This window comes from Polyodon spathula, chromosome 1 (assembly GCF_017654505.1).
Source record: "Polyodon spathula isolate WHYD16114869_AA chromosome 1, ASM1765450v1, whole genome shotgun sequence".
In the NCBI taxonomy this organism is placed as follows: Eukaryota; Metazoa; Chordata; class Actinopteri; order Acipenseriformes; family Polyodontidae; genus Polyodon; species Polyodon spathula.
This window is the reverse complement of record NC_054534.1, coordinates 14,456,148-14,478,155: the sequence shown is the minus strand read 5'-3', so window position 1 is coordinate 14,478,155 and position 22,008 is coordinate 14,456,148. Positions and strand designations below refer to the sequence as shown.

The 22,008-nt window shown below is 36.5% G+C and overlaps 2 protein-coding genes across 5 annotated transcripts in view; one reads left to right on the top strand and one right to left on the bottom strand.

Annotated features, from left to right (window-relative positions):
- Positions 1-6,644: 6,644 nt before the first annotated feature.
- LOC121314484 (E3 ubiquitin-protein ligase RNF170-like) lies at positions 6,645-15,434 on the bottom strand. Of its 4 annotated transcripts, none has more exons than XM_041247819.1 (7): positions 15,353-15,434; positions 13,912-14,088; positions 13,482-13,557; positions 11,882-11,990; positions 9,519-9,592; positions 8,979-9,098; positions 6,645-7,804 (listed from the first exon to the last, which is right to left on the bottom strand). In XM_041247819.1, the coding sequence occupies exons 2-7, from the start codon at positions 14,046-14,048 to the stop codon at positions 7,535-7,537; spliced, it is 786 nt and encodes a 261-aa protein (XP_041103753.1). In that variant the 5' UTR covers positions 14,049-14,088; positions 15,353-15,434; the 3' UTR covers positions 6,645-7,534. The 4 variants fall into 4 exon arrangements, with proteins under 4 accessions (XP_041103753.1, XP_041103764.1, XP_041103774.1 ...); XM_041247830.1 differs by having other exon boundaries at positions 13,912-14,076; positions 15,353-15,432; XM_041247840.1 differs by lacking the exon at positions 9,519-9,592 and having other exon boundaries at positions 8,979-9,070.
- A 240-nt stretch (positions 15,435-15,674) lies between these two features.
- Positions 15,675-22,008, top strand: part of LOC121314479 (protein Hook homolog 3-like) — a 56,936-nt gene continuing 50,602 nt past the window's right edge. The window contains 1 exon segment of the mRNA XM_041247805.1: positions 15,675-15,971. Within this exon segment, the coding sequence (XP_041103739.1) occupies positions 15,912-15,971 (60 nt within the window). The 5' untranslated portion in view covers positions 15,675-15,911.

Here is a 22,008-nt window from a genome sequence, read left to right as displayed (position 1 = left end):
TGGTTGAGCAAGTCAAATAGAAGTGACCAACTTAAAAACAAAAAGTACAACTGTCCCATACATTTACTTTGTTGACCACAGCGCTCCACAGTATGAGAATTACAGTAATAGTAACCAAGTAGAGAAAAGCACAACACTGCCATCTACTGGAGAAAAATAATAAATACCCTACAAAATAATAATAATAATAATAATAATAATAATAATAATAATAATAATAATAATAAATCACTTTAATTTTCAACCTATTTAATATCACTTTGTGAATGATTAGAAAATGTGAGTAAGTTGCTATAGTAGATAACAGCACAGTAGATAACAAATGTGTTCACAACTTTATATTTTAATTTACATGCTGTTTGTGTGCAGTATACTAGGCTGTACTGATGGAAAACACATATTATTATTGAGCATCATTGTAATCAATGCAAAGTACTACTTGATATAGGTTCTACCCAAAGCACATTTGTGAATAAACAGTGTTTTAAAGGTTATTTTGTCAGGTTATTATTAGTGAATCCCTGATAGCTCTGCTTCTTGTCACAATTTTTGCTCTGTCCTTTTGAAATGACATTCAAAGACTTTGGCTGACAAAGGCAATTCTACCAACTTGATTCCCTGATGGTCTAGCGTACTATAACAGTCTTTAAAAGGACAGACATGAATACATCTCTTAACATGATTGAAAGATGTGTTTATGTTAAATTAGATACAGTCTTTCATAACTACATAACAGAGACTAGCCCATTTCCTTTAGTTCCCCTTGCAGTATATTGCCAGTGAACTGGAGAACCCACCAGTGCAATCCAATTCTTGGAACTCACTCAGTTCTCATTAGGTGCACACACAGAACTTCCATATTGGGCATTTGTATATTGTATTGCAACCTACATCTGTGAATGTAATTAGCCATGGGCGTTAGAGAAATTGAGAAATGTGTAAGTGTTCTAAAAGCTAGAAAAAAAAAAAATATTTAAGAAAATGTGTCACTTCCTACAAAGTGTTTTACATCACAAATGCTTTGTAAATGTAGATTAGTTGGCAGAGTTTAAATGTCTGTCCAGCTGGTTGTTAGTCATATACAGACTACAAGGAACAGAGGCAAATCCAAATGACTTCACAATGCCAGCCACAAATGCTTCTATTGTGTTAGTGAGAGTCTGTTACAAGAAATGGAAATATGAAGGGTAAAGCAACCAATAGTTGACAAAGATGGTCCATGTCACCACACAAGGCATAATTAATGTTCATAAAAAAATAACTAAAGCATGGGACTAAAAATCACATGTCCTCAGATGTCTAGTAGCTTTCATCACCTCCCAGATGTGGATTAGCTTTCATCAAGACAAGTCAGCAAATTCAAAATTAAATGCGATGTTGCGATACCAGAAAAGGCGATTTTGTGCATGATTTGTAAACAATGAACAGGATGTAGATAAGAACAAAGTGTATACAGCATAGACAGTGCAGAGAAGATATCAAAAAATGGATGATTCGCAAAAGACAATATTTCACCAATTGTCGGTAAAAATTTGGAGGATTTTTGGAGTATATGCACGTTTTTTAAATGATTAAAAAGATATTTTTTTCAAGATGTTTGAGACAAAATATCTTCTCTATGTATAGAAAATCATAAGCACAGTACAGTGAACTTGGTATTTTTCAAGATTATATGGACGGTGTCATGATTATGTCTGTCCTAGGTTGATGATTAACTCAAATTCCCTTTGTTTTTCAGCAGTATTTGTTCCATATCACTGTGATACCACATATGGTGATGTCTTCAGCACTGTGATATTTTATATTTAAGAATGAGGATGTTGACAAGGTTCAGAATGCTATCCCATTGTAAACAGGCCCAATCTGTTTTTTCTCAGTCATGATGCTATTTGGGACAGAGAACGTTCAATGCTGACACAGCATTGAACAGCCGACTTTTTGTGAAATGACACCCCTGATTCAATTGAACCAAAATAATGTCAAAATAATACACACCACTCACCCTCCTTTCCAGGGTCCAAACTTCACTACAGTACAGAACTGAGAAATGAAATTAAAACTGACAGAGCAACCTATTCAACAATTCCACAATTCCAAATAAGAACTACTGTAAAATGCTTTTTAGAGCAAGATTGAGGCCAATACTGACCATTGCAAGTCATAGACACACATCCAGTGTTTCTCACTATATATTTCAAGTATTGAATTTGATAGCGCCTGCACTGCCGGGTTCATTAGACTACCACAGAAGCACATAGTGTCTGGTGGTGGGTGTGAACGCAAATGGTCCTGTGCAGGACTGAGGGCTGGTTGCTTGTTTTTAAAATTTTCTTCATTGATGCAGCTGGGAGCACCTTTCTGGTTGCATTGAACGCATGGTTGAAGAGGGAGGGATGGTTAAATGCATACTTCCATCCGTACGTGGGGTGTTCGGTAGACCAGTCAGTTCATAAGTTGGGTGTTCGTAACTCAGTGGTTCTGCTGTATTAGCAGTCCAACCCTAATTACCATACAATGGCTGGCAAGGCACATTGTTGTAAACCCTTAACAAAATAAAATAAAAGGACTGGGTCAAGGGATTTTTTTTTTTTTCAGTAATAATAGAGCATCAACCATAGCATGCTATCTTTATTTTCATTGTAAATGTAGCTAATGACTTCCATGACTGATGATACTAGCTTTGTATATGCATTCGAGATTGAAGAACAACAACTTTAATAAATAATCCCAGAAAAGGTATCATGAGACAATTCTTACTATTATCTGTAGTTTATGAATAATTGAATAAATACGGAATATAAACAAATAACTAGCCTTATATTGTAAAATTACTACTGTGTACACATAGAAGCTAACATGGCATGTACATTTTTGATAACAGTTAAACGTTTAAACTGTTAACACTTCTATTTCATAGCCACAATGCCTTTTCCACATTGTAAATGGAGACATGCTCCTCGGGTAGAGTGAAATGCCATTCCTCTTTGTCAGACCAGGACCACATTAAAACATTTTGACATGAGCTAAAATGCTACCCTCCCTCTCCCTTGAAACTTCAAACCATTTAAATATTGTTTTCAACCAAATCAAATTACAAAAAAAGTACAATCGATCCAAGTCACTAATATCCACAACCTCATTTCATAAATACTGTGCCATTTCATTTTCACTTTCATGTACAAGGCTTTAATTGTCTGGGTAGAAACATATTAAAACAGTACAATGTTTTATTACTAGATGAGGTGACCTTATATTTTACTTAAATTATTTAGATTAAGAGGCCCTGAAGTGGTTGTTAAAAGCTGTGAAATTAGATGTCATACATAAAAGGAGCCAAATCATTGTGCCTTGCCTTGTACCCTTTTTTAATCCTTAAATTAATCTGACAGCTGTTTCATATCTGGAAATACTGTTATTTCTTGTTACGCTTTATCAGCAAATGAATGCCCAGTTCCTGTAGGTTCCCTGTTGGGTAGTGCATTTCAAAGCAAAGACTCAACCATTAGCACTAAGATGCTTTCAAAAGAACTCCGGGACAAAGCTGTTGAATGCACAGATCAGGGGATGGGTATAAAAAAAATATCAAAGGCCTTGGATATCCCTTGGAGTATGGTCAAGACGATTATTAAGAAGTGGAAGAAGTATGGCACTACCAAGACCCTGCCTAGATCTGGCAGTCCCTCCAAACTGGATGACCAAGCAAGGAGACCAAGCAAGGAGACTGACCAAGATGCCAATGGCAACTTTGCAGAGCTACAAGCTTTTATGGCCAAGACTGGTCAAAGTGTGCATGTAATAACAATATCCCAAGCGCTCCACAAATCTGGCCTGTATGGTAGGGTGGCAAGAAAAAAGCCATTACTCAAGAAAGCCCAACTTGAATCCCATTTGAAGTATCCAAAAAAACCACTCAGGAGATTCTGTAGCCATGTGGCAAAAAGTTTTGTGGTCTGACGAAACTAAAATGGAACTTTTTGGCCTAAATGCAAACATTATGTTTGGTGCAAACCCAACAAATGCATCACCCAAAGAACACCATCCCTAATGTGAAGCACGGTGGTGGCAGCATCATGTTATGGGGATGTTTCTCATTGGCAGGGACTGGGGCACTTGTCAGGATAGAAGGGAAAATGAATTGAGCAAAGTACAGAGAAGTCCTTGAGTAAAACCTGCTGCCCTCTGCAAGAAAGCTGAAAAAGGTAAATGTGATATATTTACAGGTATACCTTGGGGTTATATAATAGAGTTGAAACAGTTTTGTAACATGTGACTTAAAGACCCTTTATTATTTAAAATGTGTCCAATGTTCCAGGGCTTTGTGGAGTCTTTGGACGCCCATTCAAAAGTGTGAATGAACCACTTTAAACCTTCCTCATTTCAACATTGGACACCTGAGAAAGTTTTTTTTTTAGAACAAAAATAGTGGAGAAAAAAAAAGTGCTTTTTGGCCAAATAATCTAAACAATTTTGCAGTGCAGGCAGAACTTTACTGAACTATTTTTTTAATTTATTTTTTGCTTTCATTACTCAAAAAGCTGTAGAGAACAAACACAAACTGAGTAATGTTAACCTGCAAACAAATATTTGGGTCCCTCTTTTTTTTAAGTTTCACTGAACATTGAGTCCATCAACAATGTAATCATGGTAGCTTTGAGCACCAAGTTTTCTTTTATACATTTGAACCATTTCTACTGTCTCTGCAATCTAATGCCCCTCAGCTATGAGGATTTCCTAGTCTGAAATTCTTATCGCGAGATTTAATGTTAACACCCTCACATGATTAGTGACAAGATGGAAATCACATGCTATGCAATAAAGTAGTGTGCGGTATAGTAACGTTAGTACATATATTATCAAGGATAATAATTTGATATTATCTTTGGTACATATGCAGGACTATTTCTGTCCAGAATTACCCAAAAGAAGTCGCACTATTTGGAAATAACAATGGACAGGTCATTTTCTTGGCCATGGAAAGGGCTACAGATTAGAAACAATATGTCCCCAAATCAGTGATTTGTGCAGAATCTGACAATATGGAGCAGATCTGCCTGCAAGCTTCAGGTAGTACAGATGAAAGTTTGACTATGACGTTTGGATAGTCATTTTCACTCCTTGCACAAATCGTACAAAAAAGGTAGGTAAACCCAAGAATAGAATAAAACTGAACTGCTCATTACAAAGCTAAGAACCAGGGCTTTTAAATGGTGTATAGTTTTTTTATATTTAAAAAGTAAAACATAGTGTTTTATTGCAAAAAATAACTTTTTTTCAATGTTCAGCGACGTCCAAAATATCCCGACTACAGTATATAACTCCCCCGCCCCCCCTTAACAGTGTGGAGTATGATGTGTAGATAAATGAAAAAAAAAATTCTCATTTAAATGAATTAAACTCTGAGGCACTGACACAACAAAATGTGAAAAAAGTTCAAGGGGGTGTAGACTTTCTATAGGCACTGTATACTATGAAATAATTCAGTATATTAATGTTAATTCTCTATAGATCCACATTCCTAATCAAAGTAAAATATTAAAATGATGTACTAGGTAGCAGCAGTCCGAGACAGGATGAAAGTTTTTATATATATCTCCATTTATTATCATTAACCGCTTAATCTTTTACAGGGTTGCGGTGAGCCCACCCCCAGCCCCCCCCCCCAACTCCCCCCCGCCCCCGCCCCCCCACCACCGCCCCCTCCCCCCGGGGCCCACCCCCCCCCAGGAGCCCAACCTGGCAGACACAGGGCGCAAGGCGGGACTACACCTTGGATGGGATACCAGTCCATCGCAGAGTTTTTTATATATATATATATATGTGTGTGTGATATATATAATGTGTGTGTGTGTGTGTGTGTGTGTACTTGTGTTCATATTTATTTCAACATAGCTAATGAAAACTGTTCGATCAGATGTCATTCAACAGCAATTGATGCATCTACAATGCTCTGGGCATCAATTACCATGTTCCTAAATGTCAGATTTGTGATTTTGCAACAGAACTGACCACATGCAGCAATTTGGGGTTTTGTAAAGCAGCTCAATATGAGTGAGGACAACACGTGACATGGCAAGACTGATACCATTGGCTATAGGTGGGCATGGAGCCTAAAGCATGCGTATGGACGGATATTGTGTGATCTCCAGACTGATCTCCAATATGCAGCACAAACCACAGACTGGATGAACTGTTGCAATCTAATATAAAAAGTGTGTGTAGATGTATTTGGCTCTAGCTGGTTCCTGGTATTGAGTCAGCATATGCTACAATGAATTATAATTGTAAATGTCCTGTGTCCATGGTGAAGCAAGAGTAAGAAGGATCCATAAACAAGAGTGTTAGGAAGTGAGCAGACGCTAAACGTACTCAAAATGCTACTTAAGCCTGAGGCAGTTCGAGCTCAAAAAAATCACATACATGGGGCAAAAACACACTCACCTATAAAAGACTTATACTTGATGGGAACTAGAAAGTTCCAGTATTGTCAACACATAATTTTAAACAAAGAACAGGAAGTACACAAATTACACTGGTATGTATTTTTTTTTTATATATATTGGTGTCCTTATCTATGTGTGATGTTTACTGTACAACAGTGAGGGTGTTTGCAGTACCCCCCCCCCCCCCCCCCCCCCCCCCCCCCCCCCCCCCCCCCCCCAGTGCTTTCTTCCTTGATATTATGGTAGTGGAAATAAGCAGGAGGTCAATACACTAATTTCTGGAAAGCAAGCAAGCAAGCAAGCAAGCAAGCCCATTAAGCAACATTCCCATTCATTGTAAATTACACAAACTGCACGGCGCGGCTCTTCTGTATTGATTGAATGATGCAGTAACTTCCCCTCATATCAGCAAACACTGAAGTACATCTAGGCCAACAGAGGGAAAGAGGGGTTTGAGTCCACATACGAAAATTAACAAAACAAACTGGATCCTTAAGAGTTGTAAACCAACTTGATATGTTTCCACAGTAGCAAGATTAAGGCATTTTTACATTGTGAGATGTTTTTAAAATTGAAAAAAAAAAAAAAAAAAAAAAGACTATTTCCCTTTTTTAAAATGTGATTTATCTTTTTGATATTGTTCTGAAATTTGCTGTCTCTGTACAGAACCGATGTTTTGACAGTTGACAATAATAGGGGTGCTGTAGCTTTTCCAGTAAAAAGAAAATAGTAAGCAGACCTGATGTCACACATAAAGGCTGACTTTTTTTGCTTAGTTTACCTTTATCCCTGATGATCTGAGAAATGATCAGCTAACAGCTTAACTGTCTTACTACAAGATGATTCTTTGCCACCAATAGCAAAAACAATGAAAAATAACATGAGCTGATCCTGAGGCGAAAAATAAAACTGTATGGGGCTATAAACTTACAGCAATCTATTATAAAGTAGTCAAGTGATGAGATTCAACTGTTTCTTGACCCTGTTGGTTTTTTAATATATTGCGTAAGATACAGAAGCGATAGGCAAGTTTGACATCCTTGACATGCGTTGGAGGTTTTCAAGCACTGTGTCCCATGACCCTGGTCGATACTTCACATGACTAGCCTTTGGGTCACCACTTCCCTGTACATGATGGAGATGTAGATGAAAAACAAAATGATCACAAAAAGGTCATCCATGAAACCCAGGATTCCAAAGAGAGCTTCAGGAAGTAAATCCAGGGGAGACACAAGGTACATTAAAGCACCAACCAGGCAGAGGAGGATTCGAATTTGAAACATACAAAACAATGCCCCCCTTGAAAGCATCTCTCTGAAGGCATGGCGCAGTAATGTCGGGACATCTCGAAGGTGATCCATCAGCTAAAAAGAAAGGAAAAAAATGACACATCACGTATGAGAAATCCACCAATCGTCATCAAGGGTTTGTCCTGTTTATTTTGTGCATAGACTCCATTTGAAAAAATGGGTTTAATTGATCCACCGCTGTGTTTGTTGATTTTCAGGGAGCTCTGTGGCAAAACAGTGGGTTGTTGGTAAAGCCTTACAAAAGATTCAACTGGTAAAAGCTGAACAGACTTTTAAAATAATTCTGCAAGCACCCTGTGACAACTTGTTTTGCTTAAAGTGTTTATTTTTTAAAAAATGTATTTAATACATATTCCAACTCCATGTTTGTTTTGTTTTTTTCATCAATTCTAAATTAACATGACTGGTCCATGCGACACAAAACCGTGTCACTTTTTTTTTGTGGAAAACTAGCTGTATTTGATAATTTCTGAACAGTAGTCTATTTCTGTTCTGATAAATGTGTAATTTGTTTGAATGGAAAGGGAAAAGTTGATGCAAGCTAGTAGAAGGTACTGTAGGCCTTTTTTTTTTTTTAATTCTAGTTCGGCAGTTTAGGATTTAGTTAATTGGTATAGAAATATAACAGTTTAGAATAAAACATATCAATTACAAAAACAATTATTTATTTCCCTTGTATTTCTTCAGCATTTACAATAAATAACTTTTTGGGTGTATGGATAGATTTCATAAAGTTATGCAAAAAAAGTGTTTTTTTTTTACAAGCTTTTCTATAGAGCAAACTGGCTGATTTATAAGGACTTGTATTAATTTGGGATATTTGTTGACAAAGATATCTTTGGATCAAAGACAGTTTATTTCCTGGGAATATTTTCTCTGTATATTCATGTACTGGCTAAAAATCTGTTAAATAAAATTAAATAGTAAAACAAAAGATGCTCTTTTGAGCACAACTCTACAGAGACTAGGCACAGCTGTTCAGTAAATAGCTAAAAATACCAATGATTCCCTAAATCAAATCAAATTCCAGGAGACAGAACCATATACAATATGTTACAATAGTAAAGGATTCTAGTTTTTCAAAAAAACAACAAAAAAATACAAAAAACAAGAACAACTGCAAGATACAATTTTGACCCAATCAGTAAGTCTGTGCCTAGGAAATAAATAACACAACTGCAACTACCACAAAAATAACATCAAGCTTTTTATTATCATCTTTACTCACAGGTCTGGCCTGGCCGGAATATCTCCGGTTGTAATCGTTGACATCCTGAAGTATCTGGCCTGCCTCCTGCTGCTGCTGGGGCTGGTCTTGCTCTTGAAACAATGGGAACAGCAAAGTCACCTGCATCAAAAATAATAAGACACTTGTATGATTGCAAATGTTTTTGGTTGTTGTATTCTATAGCAATGTTAAGAAACCAAATGTTGATGTGATATATTTTAAATGGAACAATAAACATGCTTACTATGGACCATCTATTCATATTTTATATAATACATAAGTACATCTTAAGATGTACAGCACAAATGTGGCAAGAGAAATAATGTTAGTATAATTTCAACTTGTTTCAAGGGCTTTCCAATAAAAAATCAATTCCATTAATGCAATGGATCGAGCAACGCCTTTTTGTTGGCTTGATCTGGAGTGACCCAATACAACTAAAGTATTATCAAATAAAACAGACATTTCACTACATCTGCAAGTATAGTGTTTCAGGTAAAAAGAACTGCTTCTAAATATCAAAATAATAGCAAATCTTACCATCTGTCTACAGATGGGGCAATTAACAGCTCCAAGCCACGCCCCATGTCTCCAGTACGCAATAATGCAGGATCCTAATGAATTTAAAGCAAATATTAAAAACATACAAAAATATGAAAATTGTTAGTCCGACCCAATAATTTCAATACTTGTATCAGACACACCAACTGCTCAAGGTCTGTTTGTGTTACAATTAGTTACTTTGTTTGTTTTTGTTGCAAAACTCCAAAAATGCTAATTCAAAAGTATTCATGCCCCAACAAGGAAAATGAAATTAACAGCTAGTTAAGGCACCTTTAGCAATAATAATCTCTTTTAAAATGACTAGAATATTTGTCAATGAGCTTTTGGCATGACTCTTGTGGGGTTTTTTTTCTCCAAGTTATTTTTCTTACTTTCTCCCCAATTTGGTAAATAACGTGTGCCGTCAGTCATCCGTTTCTTTTCACTCTGCAGGCCCGCCATGCAGTCATCTCAGAATTACAGCAGCTCTGTGCAATTGACAGGCTCCTGACCAGTCTACAGGGGCCGCTAGTTCACAGTGAGCTGAGGACACCCTGGTTTACAAATCGCTAAAAATAAATTATTTTAAAGTGACAATCGGGGTGACAGAGTATAAAGACATGTTTTTTTTTTTTTTTTCATTTTTTTGTTGGTATCTTCCAGTTCATTTCATTGTTCTTCATCCTACTTACTATTTTGAGATTTTTTGCAGGCATTTGGTCAGTTTTATAGTTACAGCTATACATCTGTAACTGTAAAAGTAAGATGGCTACCGTCCGATACTTTAAATTCTGTGAGGCAGCAGAGTGATTTAGTATATGTGATAAGGCACCAGCTGTCCGTATCCATCCAATATACGGATAGCTGAACCTTGCTCGACCAATCACACTGCTTGTTTTACATAACATTGCCAGCCCTGGATTATATGTATGCAGTAAGGCCTGGCTGGGTGTCCATATACGTTGAATATACGGACGCCTTAGGCATTGTAAAGGGCCTTATTGCATTTATAATCCAGGTAAAACAGTAGACAATATAAAAGAAACACAATCTTTTTTTGTTTGTGTGTACATTGCCATACACCAGGGGGCGGCGGAGTTGAGACGGCACCAAGTTTTTTTTTCTTCCCGTCAGTGCAGACACACTAAGCAGAACTGATGTGAGGAATAAAGATAAATTCAACGACGTCTCAGATTTCAGTAATTAGTTTAGATCTATGTCAGAGTGGTGGATAACGTGCACAAGTGTGTGGTTTTTTTTAGCGTTTACAAACCTCTAAAAATACATTATTTGAAGTGACAAAGTCGGGGTGAGTGACCACAAAGACAGCAATGTTTTTATTTTTTGTTGGTATTTTTTTCTGTTTCGCCATCTTCCAGTTAATTTAATTGTTCTTCATCCAAATCGGCATGTCTACTTACTACTTTGGGATTTTTTGTAGGTAATTGGTCACTCTGTTTCATAGTTACAGCTGTACATCAGTAACTGAATGTAAGCAAGATGGCTACTGATACTTTAGTTTAAACTCTGTAAGGCAGCTCAGTGATTCTGAATATGTGACAAGGCTTCAGCTGTCAGTATCCATCCAACATACGGACAGCTAGAACCTTGCTCGACCAATCAAATTGATTGTTTCACTACGAGCCCTGGATATATATATATATATATATATATATATATATATATATATATATATATATATATATATATATATATATATATATATATATATATATATATATTATTATATATATATATATATATATACACACTTAAACACAGACTTATAATATATTGCTTAATATATTTAATGTAATGTATTATTAAACCTAGTGCAAAACATTGATACAATACAAATGCAACAATACTGCACTGTTTCCAAAATATGAAATGACTTAAAATGGAAAAATTGACATTTAGAATAAAAAGTAAAATGCATGACTAAAATTAACCAGTCACATATCAGGAAGGGCACAGAACTAAATCTGAAATCTTATTATTACTGCGGGCAGGTGAGACCTCTTCTGGACAACATATAGAACAACATTATAGGCTGACTTTGAAATGGATAACTAGCAATTAATCACAAGCTACAGTACTTTAGAGAAAATGTGTCAGTAGCACAGAATAAACTGACAAACTAACACAAGTTTGTCCCAACCTGGTCTTCTGGAGTCATCAACAGAGATCATCTGACATGTGTTGATCAATTACATTTAACATGTGATCTAAGCTGGATATGGACTTCAGCTTGTCCTGGTAAAAGGCTGGTGAAAATAAAATAAAAACATGGCTCAGGGAGCCTTTAGATTACAGCTTTAAATCTTTCTCCCACAAGACTTTTGAGCAAAGATACTGACCACAGAATAGGTGGCCGCAGTTGGTTTCAACAGGCAGCGAGGCTTGTTGTAAACAGACTGGACAGGACATGTCTGCGTAGAACTGCTGTCGGTCTTGTGCAGGTGCATCCTGAAAGAACAGCAGATAAAATAGGCTTAAACATTTTCAAAATCTTACATCTATAACAAAACAATAAGAGGAAGGTAAATCCAGGAAAAAAGAGGCAGGGTCACATTTTCTTTTAAAAAAACAAGACTGGTTTACCATTGCTTTTGTCTATGAATAAAAATCAGACTTCTGCTAGCTACTGCATTGACTTTTATGATGTATTCTTGTTATTGAAACTTGCAGTATATGTGCATTATTCATCAAATATTAATCTAAATGCACTTCACAACAAAGTATTATTGTTATTATTTAGTCATTTAGCAGACGTTTTTATCCAAAGCGACTTAGAGATTAGGGGGTGAACTATGACTCACAACTGCTGCTGCAGAGTCACTCACAATGGGACCTTGGAAGTATGCCTCATCCAAAGGCCAGAGCACAAGGTGGTTAAGTGACTTGTTCAGGGTCACACACAGCAAATCAGTGGCTGGGATTGAAGCTGTAACCTCCTGGTAACAAGACCTTTGATTTAACCACTGGACCACCAAACCTCAATTCTCAAATCACAGAGTGTCTAAATAAGCACAGTAATTTACCACAATAAAAAAAAAAAAAAAAACAGGAATGAAAAAGAAAATGTAGAACATAAAGTGCAACCAGATACAGTCAATGAAAGGCAACACATTATTCAAATTCTTTGTCGTATTATGAATTTAAGGTAAGGAGAGTTTATTTTTCTGTTAAAAGTGCTCCCGGCTATAATGTTCTGCCACCCGGCTGTACAGAATTCCTGGGGAGAACCCTGTATGTTTTTGTTTTGGCTGGGCAGAGAAGGGGTTAAAAAATAAAAACCCAGACATGCAGAAATTCGAGGTCAGGTTAAATTGGTTAATTAATTGCCAATTTAACCTGACTACATGTAAAACCAGACCTGGATCAGACAGCAATGGGGAGAGGACAGCAGTGTGGTGCAGCTGAAAAACTTTACAAAGAGCTTAAGTTCTTGTTTAAAGAACCTTCTCAGACAACTTTTGTTTGTTGGTTTTTAATATTTGATTAGTTTGTGATTACCTTGTTTTACTGTTCCACAGTGGAACGCAGAACCAATATAGCACCATGTTTGATTTCCGAGAAGAGTACTTTGTTGTGAAGGTGTTTGTTTTCATGATAACGCTTTAAAAAACTCTGAAATTGTCAGTATTTGATTGGCTGTATTCAAACATAATGAAAAAAAGTTACATTTTACATCTTTAATGTTTAAAGTACATTTGTATATTAGATATTAAAGTTGTTTAGTGCACGTTTCTAAAGCAACAACACAACTATAATGTGTTTATTTTCTCCACTATGATTTAAAAGGCACAAAGTATATCTCAGACATTTTAGATTCAAGCATTTTGTTCAGCTTTGACGGGCATTTCCTTTGCACCTACTCACATATCAGTGCCTGTCTATATTTGTGTGGACTGGCCAAATAAATTAGTGGAGACTGATTATATTACTGAACTCCACCTGTTCGGACCGTAGATGTTGTCTTACAGCAGACACTCGTGCTTGGTTTTCAGGGTGGATGTTCTGCTGTTCATTCCTGGAAAGGTTTGCAAATGAAAAAGAGAAAAGGATCAATATCTGCTGATATGGGGAAAAAAACAGCTCTGAGCTGTTAAACAATGTCTACAGATAATATAACTTAACATCCTCTGGATGACACCAACCAATAATCAGAATAATACACATATAGGTCGTTGATGCAATCCATGACGATATTTTTTTTTTTTTAATTACAAAAAGTGTTATTCTCTTCAGTGTATACCATTTTATCTGTAAATGAATGTATTCATTATTCACTCAACTAAGATGCACCACTATGAATAAACTGAGACCAATTCTAACTTTTATATTACAGCATATTTGGATAATACACTAAAGCCATCATCCTCACCTGCACAGAAGAATTGTAAGTCCACCCAGAAATGCACCACAGAGAACCACTGTAGCAAGAACCGGGTTACTTATCCCTTCTATCAGTGAAATACCACCATCTCCGGATTCCAGTATATCCCACTGGTTCTCATCCATTCCAGACTATCATAACCTATATGTAGGTCTAAAAAAAGAACTGGAAAAAGATTAGTCTGTAAAAGGAATTCCTACAATGTGCAAAAAGAAAACCAAAAAAAAAAAAAAAAAACCTTTCCTTAAAAGTAAAATCAAATAAAATCTTATTATTTCCATGAACATCAGACTGGTATGAATGTTATAACCATAAGCACGTCAATACAAACACATAAATTATATTAGATTACTTTAATGGACTGAAACCATATTGCGTTACACCTTTGCATGGTTAGCAGCAACATGTTATTTCAAATCCATATTGAATATGGTTTGATACTTGGCGAAGTAAGGGGAAGTTCACTTTTCAACCCAAATGTATGGTTACGGGTTTCTATAGATTATTGTCCGTGTGAGAACGTTAGTCTCAATCTTGCTCTCAACTGAGTATTGTTTTGACCGCCGGGATGATATTGACACAGAAACATTAAGAAGTCTACTGGGATTGAGCTACATGTTCTCAAAAATAAGTGCACCGTCTATTTGCGAAAAAAAACAAAAAACAAAAAAACAAACCAAACACAAAAAAAAAAAAAAAAAAAAAAAAAAAAAAACGTGATTTTTTTAGGAGCAGTCTTAGTAATGGCAATGTTTTTGCCAAATTGACAGCATGAACATTCACTGGACTTACTGCATATTGCTCCATGCTTAGATAAACTACTGGAAATTAAATTAAGAAAAATCTATATTATTTCAATCGTAATGTACACTGCACTTCTTTAGAACCCTGTTACCGTCCAAACTATAGTTTGTATACTGATATTATTCTATATGTTCAGCGTGGCCTTTACCTCTTTTAAACTGCTTTGAAAACCGTATGGGACATTAATTTTTTTTTTATTTATTTTTTTTTTATTTTAAGATGCATACATTGTAAAGAATATACCGGTACAGCATTGCACAAGTGCAGTAGAGTACAAAGGTGTCACCAGTTCGTTTCAGATTAGCCTCCCCAGATTAGAAATTTGACCAACTCTAATAATAATTGGCACTTCAACACCGTTTTTTTTTTGTTTTTTTTTTCAACAGATGTGGTGTAACACTAATAGAACTGCTGTATTAATCTGCCTGTACGTCGATTTCTAATCCAAACGTACTACTTAAATATCGTCCCCTAAAATGTTGTTATACAGTATCCACAAACAAAGGTATTCACTTTAATAAAATACCCAGTTAAAGTGCATTTGTCGATAACAGCATGGAATACAAACCTCACTGTTATTTTCCCGCAATATTGGGGTGTTATAAAATAACTGTTTTTACATTACCTGCCCTGCTTTCTCCATTGGACATCGATCTACTTCCTTGTTGACACGGTGTCTTTCACTGGAATTCTGACGTAAATTCCACCATACTGAAACAGGTTGCCTTTAATTTTGCCGTCTTAATAATGCATGTACGACAATACTCTTTTTTGGCGTTCATATCCAGTTTTGGAATAATATTTAATTGAAAACAAAGCAGCTGTTATCGAAAAAGTGGGAACAAAATTAGCAGTTTTTTCTCACGCCCACGTCACAGGCTTGAGGCGCCCGACGCGTGTTGGGTGGCAGCTGTAGGACCCCGCCTGGTTGGAGACAGGGAGAAAGGCAGAAACCGGTTCAGCGCTTGTGTGTATTGCTGTCTGTTATCGTTTATTTTTTAATTGTCATCATCACCATCAATATCCCGGTGGTTTACAACAAAGGGAAAGGTCGGGAGTGACCGAGAACGCCTGTGTGGATATTCATCTGTTCATTTCTAGTGTTGTGTTAAAATCGAAGGTTTTTTTTTGTTTTTGTTTTGTTTTTATTAACTTACATTTATTGGGGACTATCGCGGCGATCCATGATGAATACCCAAGATTCGGTGGATCGGGTCGAGTTGTGCGAGAGTCTGGTGACATGGGTGAGTTTCCTTTCTGGTATCATCACATCTGATCTAGTTATACAATGTAATTTAAAATAAGTTTCTCAATCGGCTCGTTGTTGATCTGTATTGCTACAGCTGGAATGAATATCCCATGTCTTTTCCTGACAGCTGATGTCGTAAGAGCCTCTGAAGGGTGCTGTCCTAATATGTAACACATATTATACTAACCACACTGTACTTTAAAACGGCAGATTTTGATTAGCAGACTGTCTCATGTTATTACTGTTCAGTTGTCGTCCACCCGAATGAAGACTGAAGTTATAGACAAGTTCAGTTAATTGAGTCTGGAAAGACACGTAGAAATGTCTGATTCGGTTGATGTTGCCTGCTTGACAGCGGGTTGTTGTAAGTGTACTCCACCCTTGTTAGTTACAGTACATTGCTAGACATAACGTGTATTTCTAGTTTCAAGCCAAAGTGTGTTTTTTCTTTTCTTTTTTTTTTTCTTTAATAATAATAAACTGTAATTTACATCAGGGCCACCGAGATATGATTTTAAATACTTGTATTGTATGCACCATGATCTCAAATGATGCTTTATGTGTGTGTGTTTTACTAAAGTAATAACTAGAAATGTGTCACTGAATATTATTTCACCAAGTCCGTTGCATTGTGAAGACAGACTGTTCTCCCATATTGTTGTCATACATGTATACATTATTTTGATGTATACTTTGGCATTTCAATTGATTTTTAAAGTGGATACCAGTAGTTAACTATTTATATGTATGCTGTGAAGTTCATTGTACCTGGACTTGTAGGGTGTGAACCTTCTGTTCACTTGGTATTCCTGAAAACATTCCCATATTCCCCACAGAGTACAGATTTTAGTGCAACAGTGTGTGTTATTCAATCAGCTGGTCACTGGTAGAGAGGTGCCACCTGATTTCACATTGGATCACATGGCACATTGTTCTTGTGTTATTTCAGATTGATGGAGCTTCTGTTTTTTCCAGAATTGCTTGCAAAATGAGCATGCAGTGATTTGGGAGTTTATACAAGGCACTGCTAACGTGTTTAGTTGGTCATGGACAATGCTAGCCGTTAAGAAAAAAATGACTTTTTTAGTGTACTGTCTACTTTAGGCCACTGTGGAAATGCATTAACAGTTTAAATTCACTTTGATGTATAATTTACTCTTTGTGATTGGTTGTAAACCATACACAGGTGTGATGATGTAACTGCAGACAGAGAAGCATGTGCTAATTTATGGTGTTGCATTGCCTTTTCTTTGGCTGACAAGTACTGTAAAAACAGTGTATAAGTCTCTCCCCCCTCCCCTTTTTGAGACAGCAATTTCAGGAAAAAAGCCTATAGGTCACACCAGTGTATAAGTCGCTCACCGCTTTTTAGGACCCCCTAAAAATACCTAGAAAATACAAAGGTTTTTACAGTAAACAATGTAGCAACAAATTCAGTCCAGTGATCCAGGTTCATCCTTTTGTTTAATTTATACTTTTTACTATAATATATAAATTACTCCCCTTTTCTTCAAAAAGTAAAACCTTTGCCTTAAATGAAATACCTGATGTGTTTAGTTCTCTAACGTAGCAGGTGTTTTAAAAAATAATAATTTTACAAATATTTTACTATTTAATATTATTCACATAGCCTACTGTACTGGGGGAAAAAAAAAAAAAAAAAGATCTTTGAAAATCTCCATTATTTCCTAGCCATGATAATTAAACACTGGTGTTATGTTGTCCATGTTGTGGCAATATGTAAAAGTATTTGTTGCGAGTGGAGTGAGATTAAATAGTTTTTGCGGTAGCTGTTGAAACTCAGACTATTACTTTTGGAGAGGTGAACAGCAACCCTCCAATTATTCCCCACATTATTTGTGTAATTCCATGTTAATTGTGTGGAATGCAATTAAAAGTATTTTTGTACCCAGTTGAGATTAGTAAAGCTCTGGACTTGTAGCTAGTGTCCTGCTGTACGGATCATTGAGAGAAACGGTAGTTCCTCGTACAAGTTTAAAAAAAAAAAAAACTTGTTTGAAACTACCAAGAGTCTCTATACAGCTCCAATAGTTTTGCTGTTTTCACCATGTTGCAGCGGCAAAACTTAAATCACTTAGAATTACCATCTGTATCAGTACCAATAGTCTGAAACTTTCTTACATCAAATGTGAAAAACCAAAAAAAAAATGTAAATACCTCTTATACACAATGTCAAACTAAGGTAAAATTCTTCTTCTTCTTCTTCTTCTTCTTCTTCTTCTTCTTTCTTCTTCTTCTTCTTCTTCCATTTACTTTAAGAGTGTGTGGTGACCTTTCAAACAAAAAAGCTAAATAACTGGACATCTAAAATTACCATGGTTAGAACTTGCAACATGACGTCTTTGAAGAGCACATGGCCTTAGCCCGCTGCGCCACTGCGCATTCCTGAAGAGTTCTGGAACAGTGTTCTATGGACAGATGAGTTAAAAATGGAACGGCATGGGCCCCGTTATGTCTGGCGAAAACGAAACACTGCATTCCACACTAAGAACCTCATACCAATGGTCAAGCATGGTGGTGGTAGTGTCATGATTTGGGGATGCTTTGTTGCATCCGGACCTGGACGACTTGCCATCATTGAAGGAACCATGATTCTACTCTGTATCAGAGAATTCTACAGGAGAATGTCAGCCCATCCATCCATGAGCTGAAGCTGAAGCGCAGATGGGTCATGCAGCAAGAGAATGATCCGAAACACACAAGCAAGTTTACGTCAGAATGGTTGAAGAGCAAGAAATTTAAAGTTTTGGAATGGCCTAGTCAAAGTCCAGACTTAAACCCCTTTGAGATGTTGTGGCAGGACCTGAAACGAGTAGTTTATGCTTGAAAACCCACAAATGTCACTGAGTTGAAGCTGTTCTGCATGAAGGAGTGGGCCAAAATTCTTCCACGGCGCTGTGAGAGACTGATCAATAACTACAGGAAGCGTTTGGTTGCAGTTATTGCTGCTAAAGGTGGCGTAACCAGTTATTGAGTCTAAGGGGGCAATTACTTTTTCACATGGGGGCATAACTTTCTTTAATAAATAAATGAAATAAGTATCAAAATTGTGTGATTTGTTCACTCAGGATCCCTTTTATCTAATATTAGATTTTGGTTGAAGATCTGATAACATTCAGTGTTATTAAACAAAAAAAAAAAAACAAAAAAAATGTTTTTTGTTTTTTTAAACTCCACCAATATATATATATACACACACACACACACACACATCATAATACATGTAATACATACATACACACATACATATTGTATATAGATATGTGAGATACGATATAGTATATATATATATATATATATATATATATATATATATATATATATATATATATATATCTATAGTGCCTTGCAAAAGTATTCAGACCCCTGACCAATTCTGTCATATTACTGAATTACAAATGGTACATTGAAATTTCGTTCTGTTCGATATTTTATTTTAAAACACTTAAACTCAAAATCAATTATTGTAAGGTGACATTGGTTTTATGTTGGGAAATATTTTTAAGAAAAATAAAAAACTGAAATATCTTGCTTGCATAAGTATTCAACCCCCACACATTAATATTTGGTAGAGCCACCTTTCGCTGCAATAACAGCTTTAAGTCTTTTGGGGTAAGTATGTACTAGCTTTGCACACAGTGTTGGAGTGATTTTGGCCCATTCTTCTTGGCAGATTTGCTCCAGGTTGTTCAGGTTGGTTGGACGACGCTTGTGGACCGCAATTTTCAAATAGTGCCACAGATTCTCAATGGGATTGAGATCAAGACTTTGACTGGGCCACTGTAGGACATTCACCTTTTTGTTCTTGAGCCACTCCAATGTTGCTTTGGCCTTGTGCTTGGGATCATTGTCCTGCTGAAAGGTGAATTTCCTCCCAAGCTTCAGTTTTTTAGAGGACTGAAGCAGATTCTCTTGCAGTATTTTCCTGTATTTTGCTCCATCCATTCTTCCTTCAATTGTAGCAAGATGCCCAGTCCCTGCTGATGAGAAGCATCCCCACAGCATGATGCTGCCACCACCATACTTCACTGTAGGGATGGTGTGTCTTGAGGCATGGGCAGTGTTAGGTTTGCGCCACACATAGTGCTTTGAGTTTTGGCCAAAAAGTTCTATCTTGGTCTCATCTGACCACAAAACCTTTTCCCACATCGCAGCTGGGTCATTCTCATGCTTTCTGGCAAACTCCAGACGTGCTTTCAGATGGTACTTTTTGAGTAACGGCTTCTTTCTTGCCACCCTCCCATACAGGCCAGTGTTATGCAGAGCTCTTGATATGGTTGACTGGTGCACCATTACTCCACTCCCAGCCACTGAACTCTGTATCTTCTTCAAATTGATTGTTGGCCTCTCTGTTGCTTCTCTCACAAGTCTCCTACTTGTTTGAGCGCTGAGTTTTGAGGGACGGCCTTTTCTTGGCAGTGCCTGGGTGGTGTGATGCAGCTTCCACTTCCTGATTTAATGCTCCAACTGTGCTCACTGGGATATCCAAACACTTGGATATTATTTTGTACCTTTTCCCTAATCTATGCATTTGTATTACTTTATCTCTAACTTCTGTAGAATGCTCTTTGGTCTTCATTTTCCTTCAGATTCACAGCCTTACCAATGATCCTTCAACAGTGGGGTTTTTATTCAGAAAATGTGACAGCAACTTTAATGGTTCATAGGTGGAGGCCAATGGTAAGGTAATTGTGTCCTCATTAGGACAATTTCTTTCATTGGTGCAAACTGGGAACTTCCACAGCACAGGGGTTGAATACTTACGCAAGCAAGATATTTCAGTTTTTTGTTTTTCTTAAAAATATTTCCCAACATAAAACCAATGTCACCTTACAATAATTGATTCTGAGTTTCAGTGTTTAAAAATAAAATATCAAACAGAACGAAATTTCAGTGTACCATTTGTAATTTGGTAATATGAGAGAATTGGTCAGGGGTCTGAATACGTTTGCAAGGCACTATATATAATGTATATGTATGTATGTGTGTATGTCTGAAGAGTGTAGATGCATGATATATGCCATTCGCACCAAAACTGAGCTAAAAGCAGGATCTTTCATCTCACAGTGCTTACTTTCTGATGTTTAATGTACTTTGTACTCAAAACACGATATACACCACGTTAAATACAACTCAAATTGTAGCCAAGAAGCCAAGTTAGAAGCAACAGTTGTGTGAATATTGGGTCCCAGCACCTTTTCAATTGTGTCTATTTGCTTGATGCTTGGCAAGGTTGTCCCAATTGCTTCTCCTAACTTGGGCTTTTGTGTTTGATATCACCACTTTAAACGGCTGTTGCGTTTTTCTACCTTTTTTTTCGTTTTTTTACACTTTATAGATAAAGTAGACACGCAGTACTCACGTTTGTAGTACAGGTTCAAATGTTGTAAAAATTGTAAATTGGTAGAAGATTTAGATTGATGTAAAAAAATAACAAAATGGGGATTGTGTTGGAGAATATGCCTTTGTGCCACTCTGCTTACTGTATACATATTTATGAAAGTACAGTGCAGCATGAATGATAAGGGGCAGCTGCCTAGATAGTATAATTTTCATACTGCAGGTGAATAAATATTGCAAAGAAATATGTAAGGCTGAATGATTTAATATTAAAAAAATGGTTGTTTAATGTAAAATGAGGATGATTATTGGCTGACCTGCATTTTTGCCTTCTCTGTCCCCTCTCCTTACTGCAGAGGATGAACCCAGACTTTGAAAATTATTTATCTGCCAGTGCTAACTGTATACCCATTTCTCTTTTCTATTCGTGGTCAATGTACAGTAATTACACCCAAAATAACTGTTATGTCTTGTCTGTAAGGGAAGACATTCTGTTGTCAGCTGTCTTAGCATTTTTCCTTCTCTTTTTATGCCAATATGAATTTGTTGATGGGATCCTGTGCTTTTGCAAGTGGGAAGAAGGGTTTACAGTTCCAGGCTTGCATTTGGATACCCCAGGGTAAAGGTCATAGCTAGGTCATACAATGAAGCAACATTACAGATACAGTAAA

Excerpts from the sequence above, each read along its gene's own strand:
- LOC121314484 (XM_041247819.1), bottom strand. The coding sequence starts at position 14,048 with ATGGATGAGAACCAGTGGGATATACTGGAATCCGGAGATGGTGGTATT. Across the intron at positions 11,991-13,481 it reads AACATCTACGGTCCGAACAG|GATGCACCTGCACAAGACCG; the intron begins GTGGAGTTCAGT and ends CTGTTCTTTCAG. Across the intron at positions 7,805-8,978 it reads ATTCCGGCCAGGCCAGACCT|CTGATGGATCACCTTCGAGA; the intron begins GTGAGTAAAGAT and ends CTTTCTTTTTAG.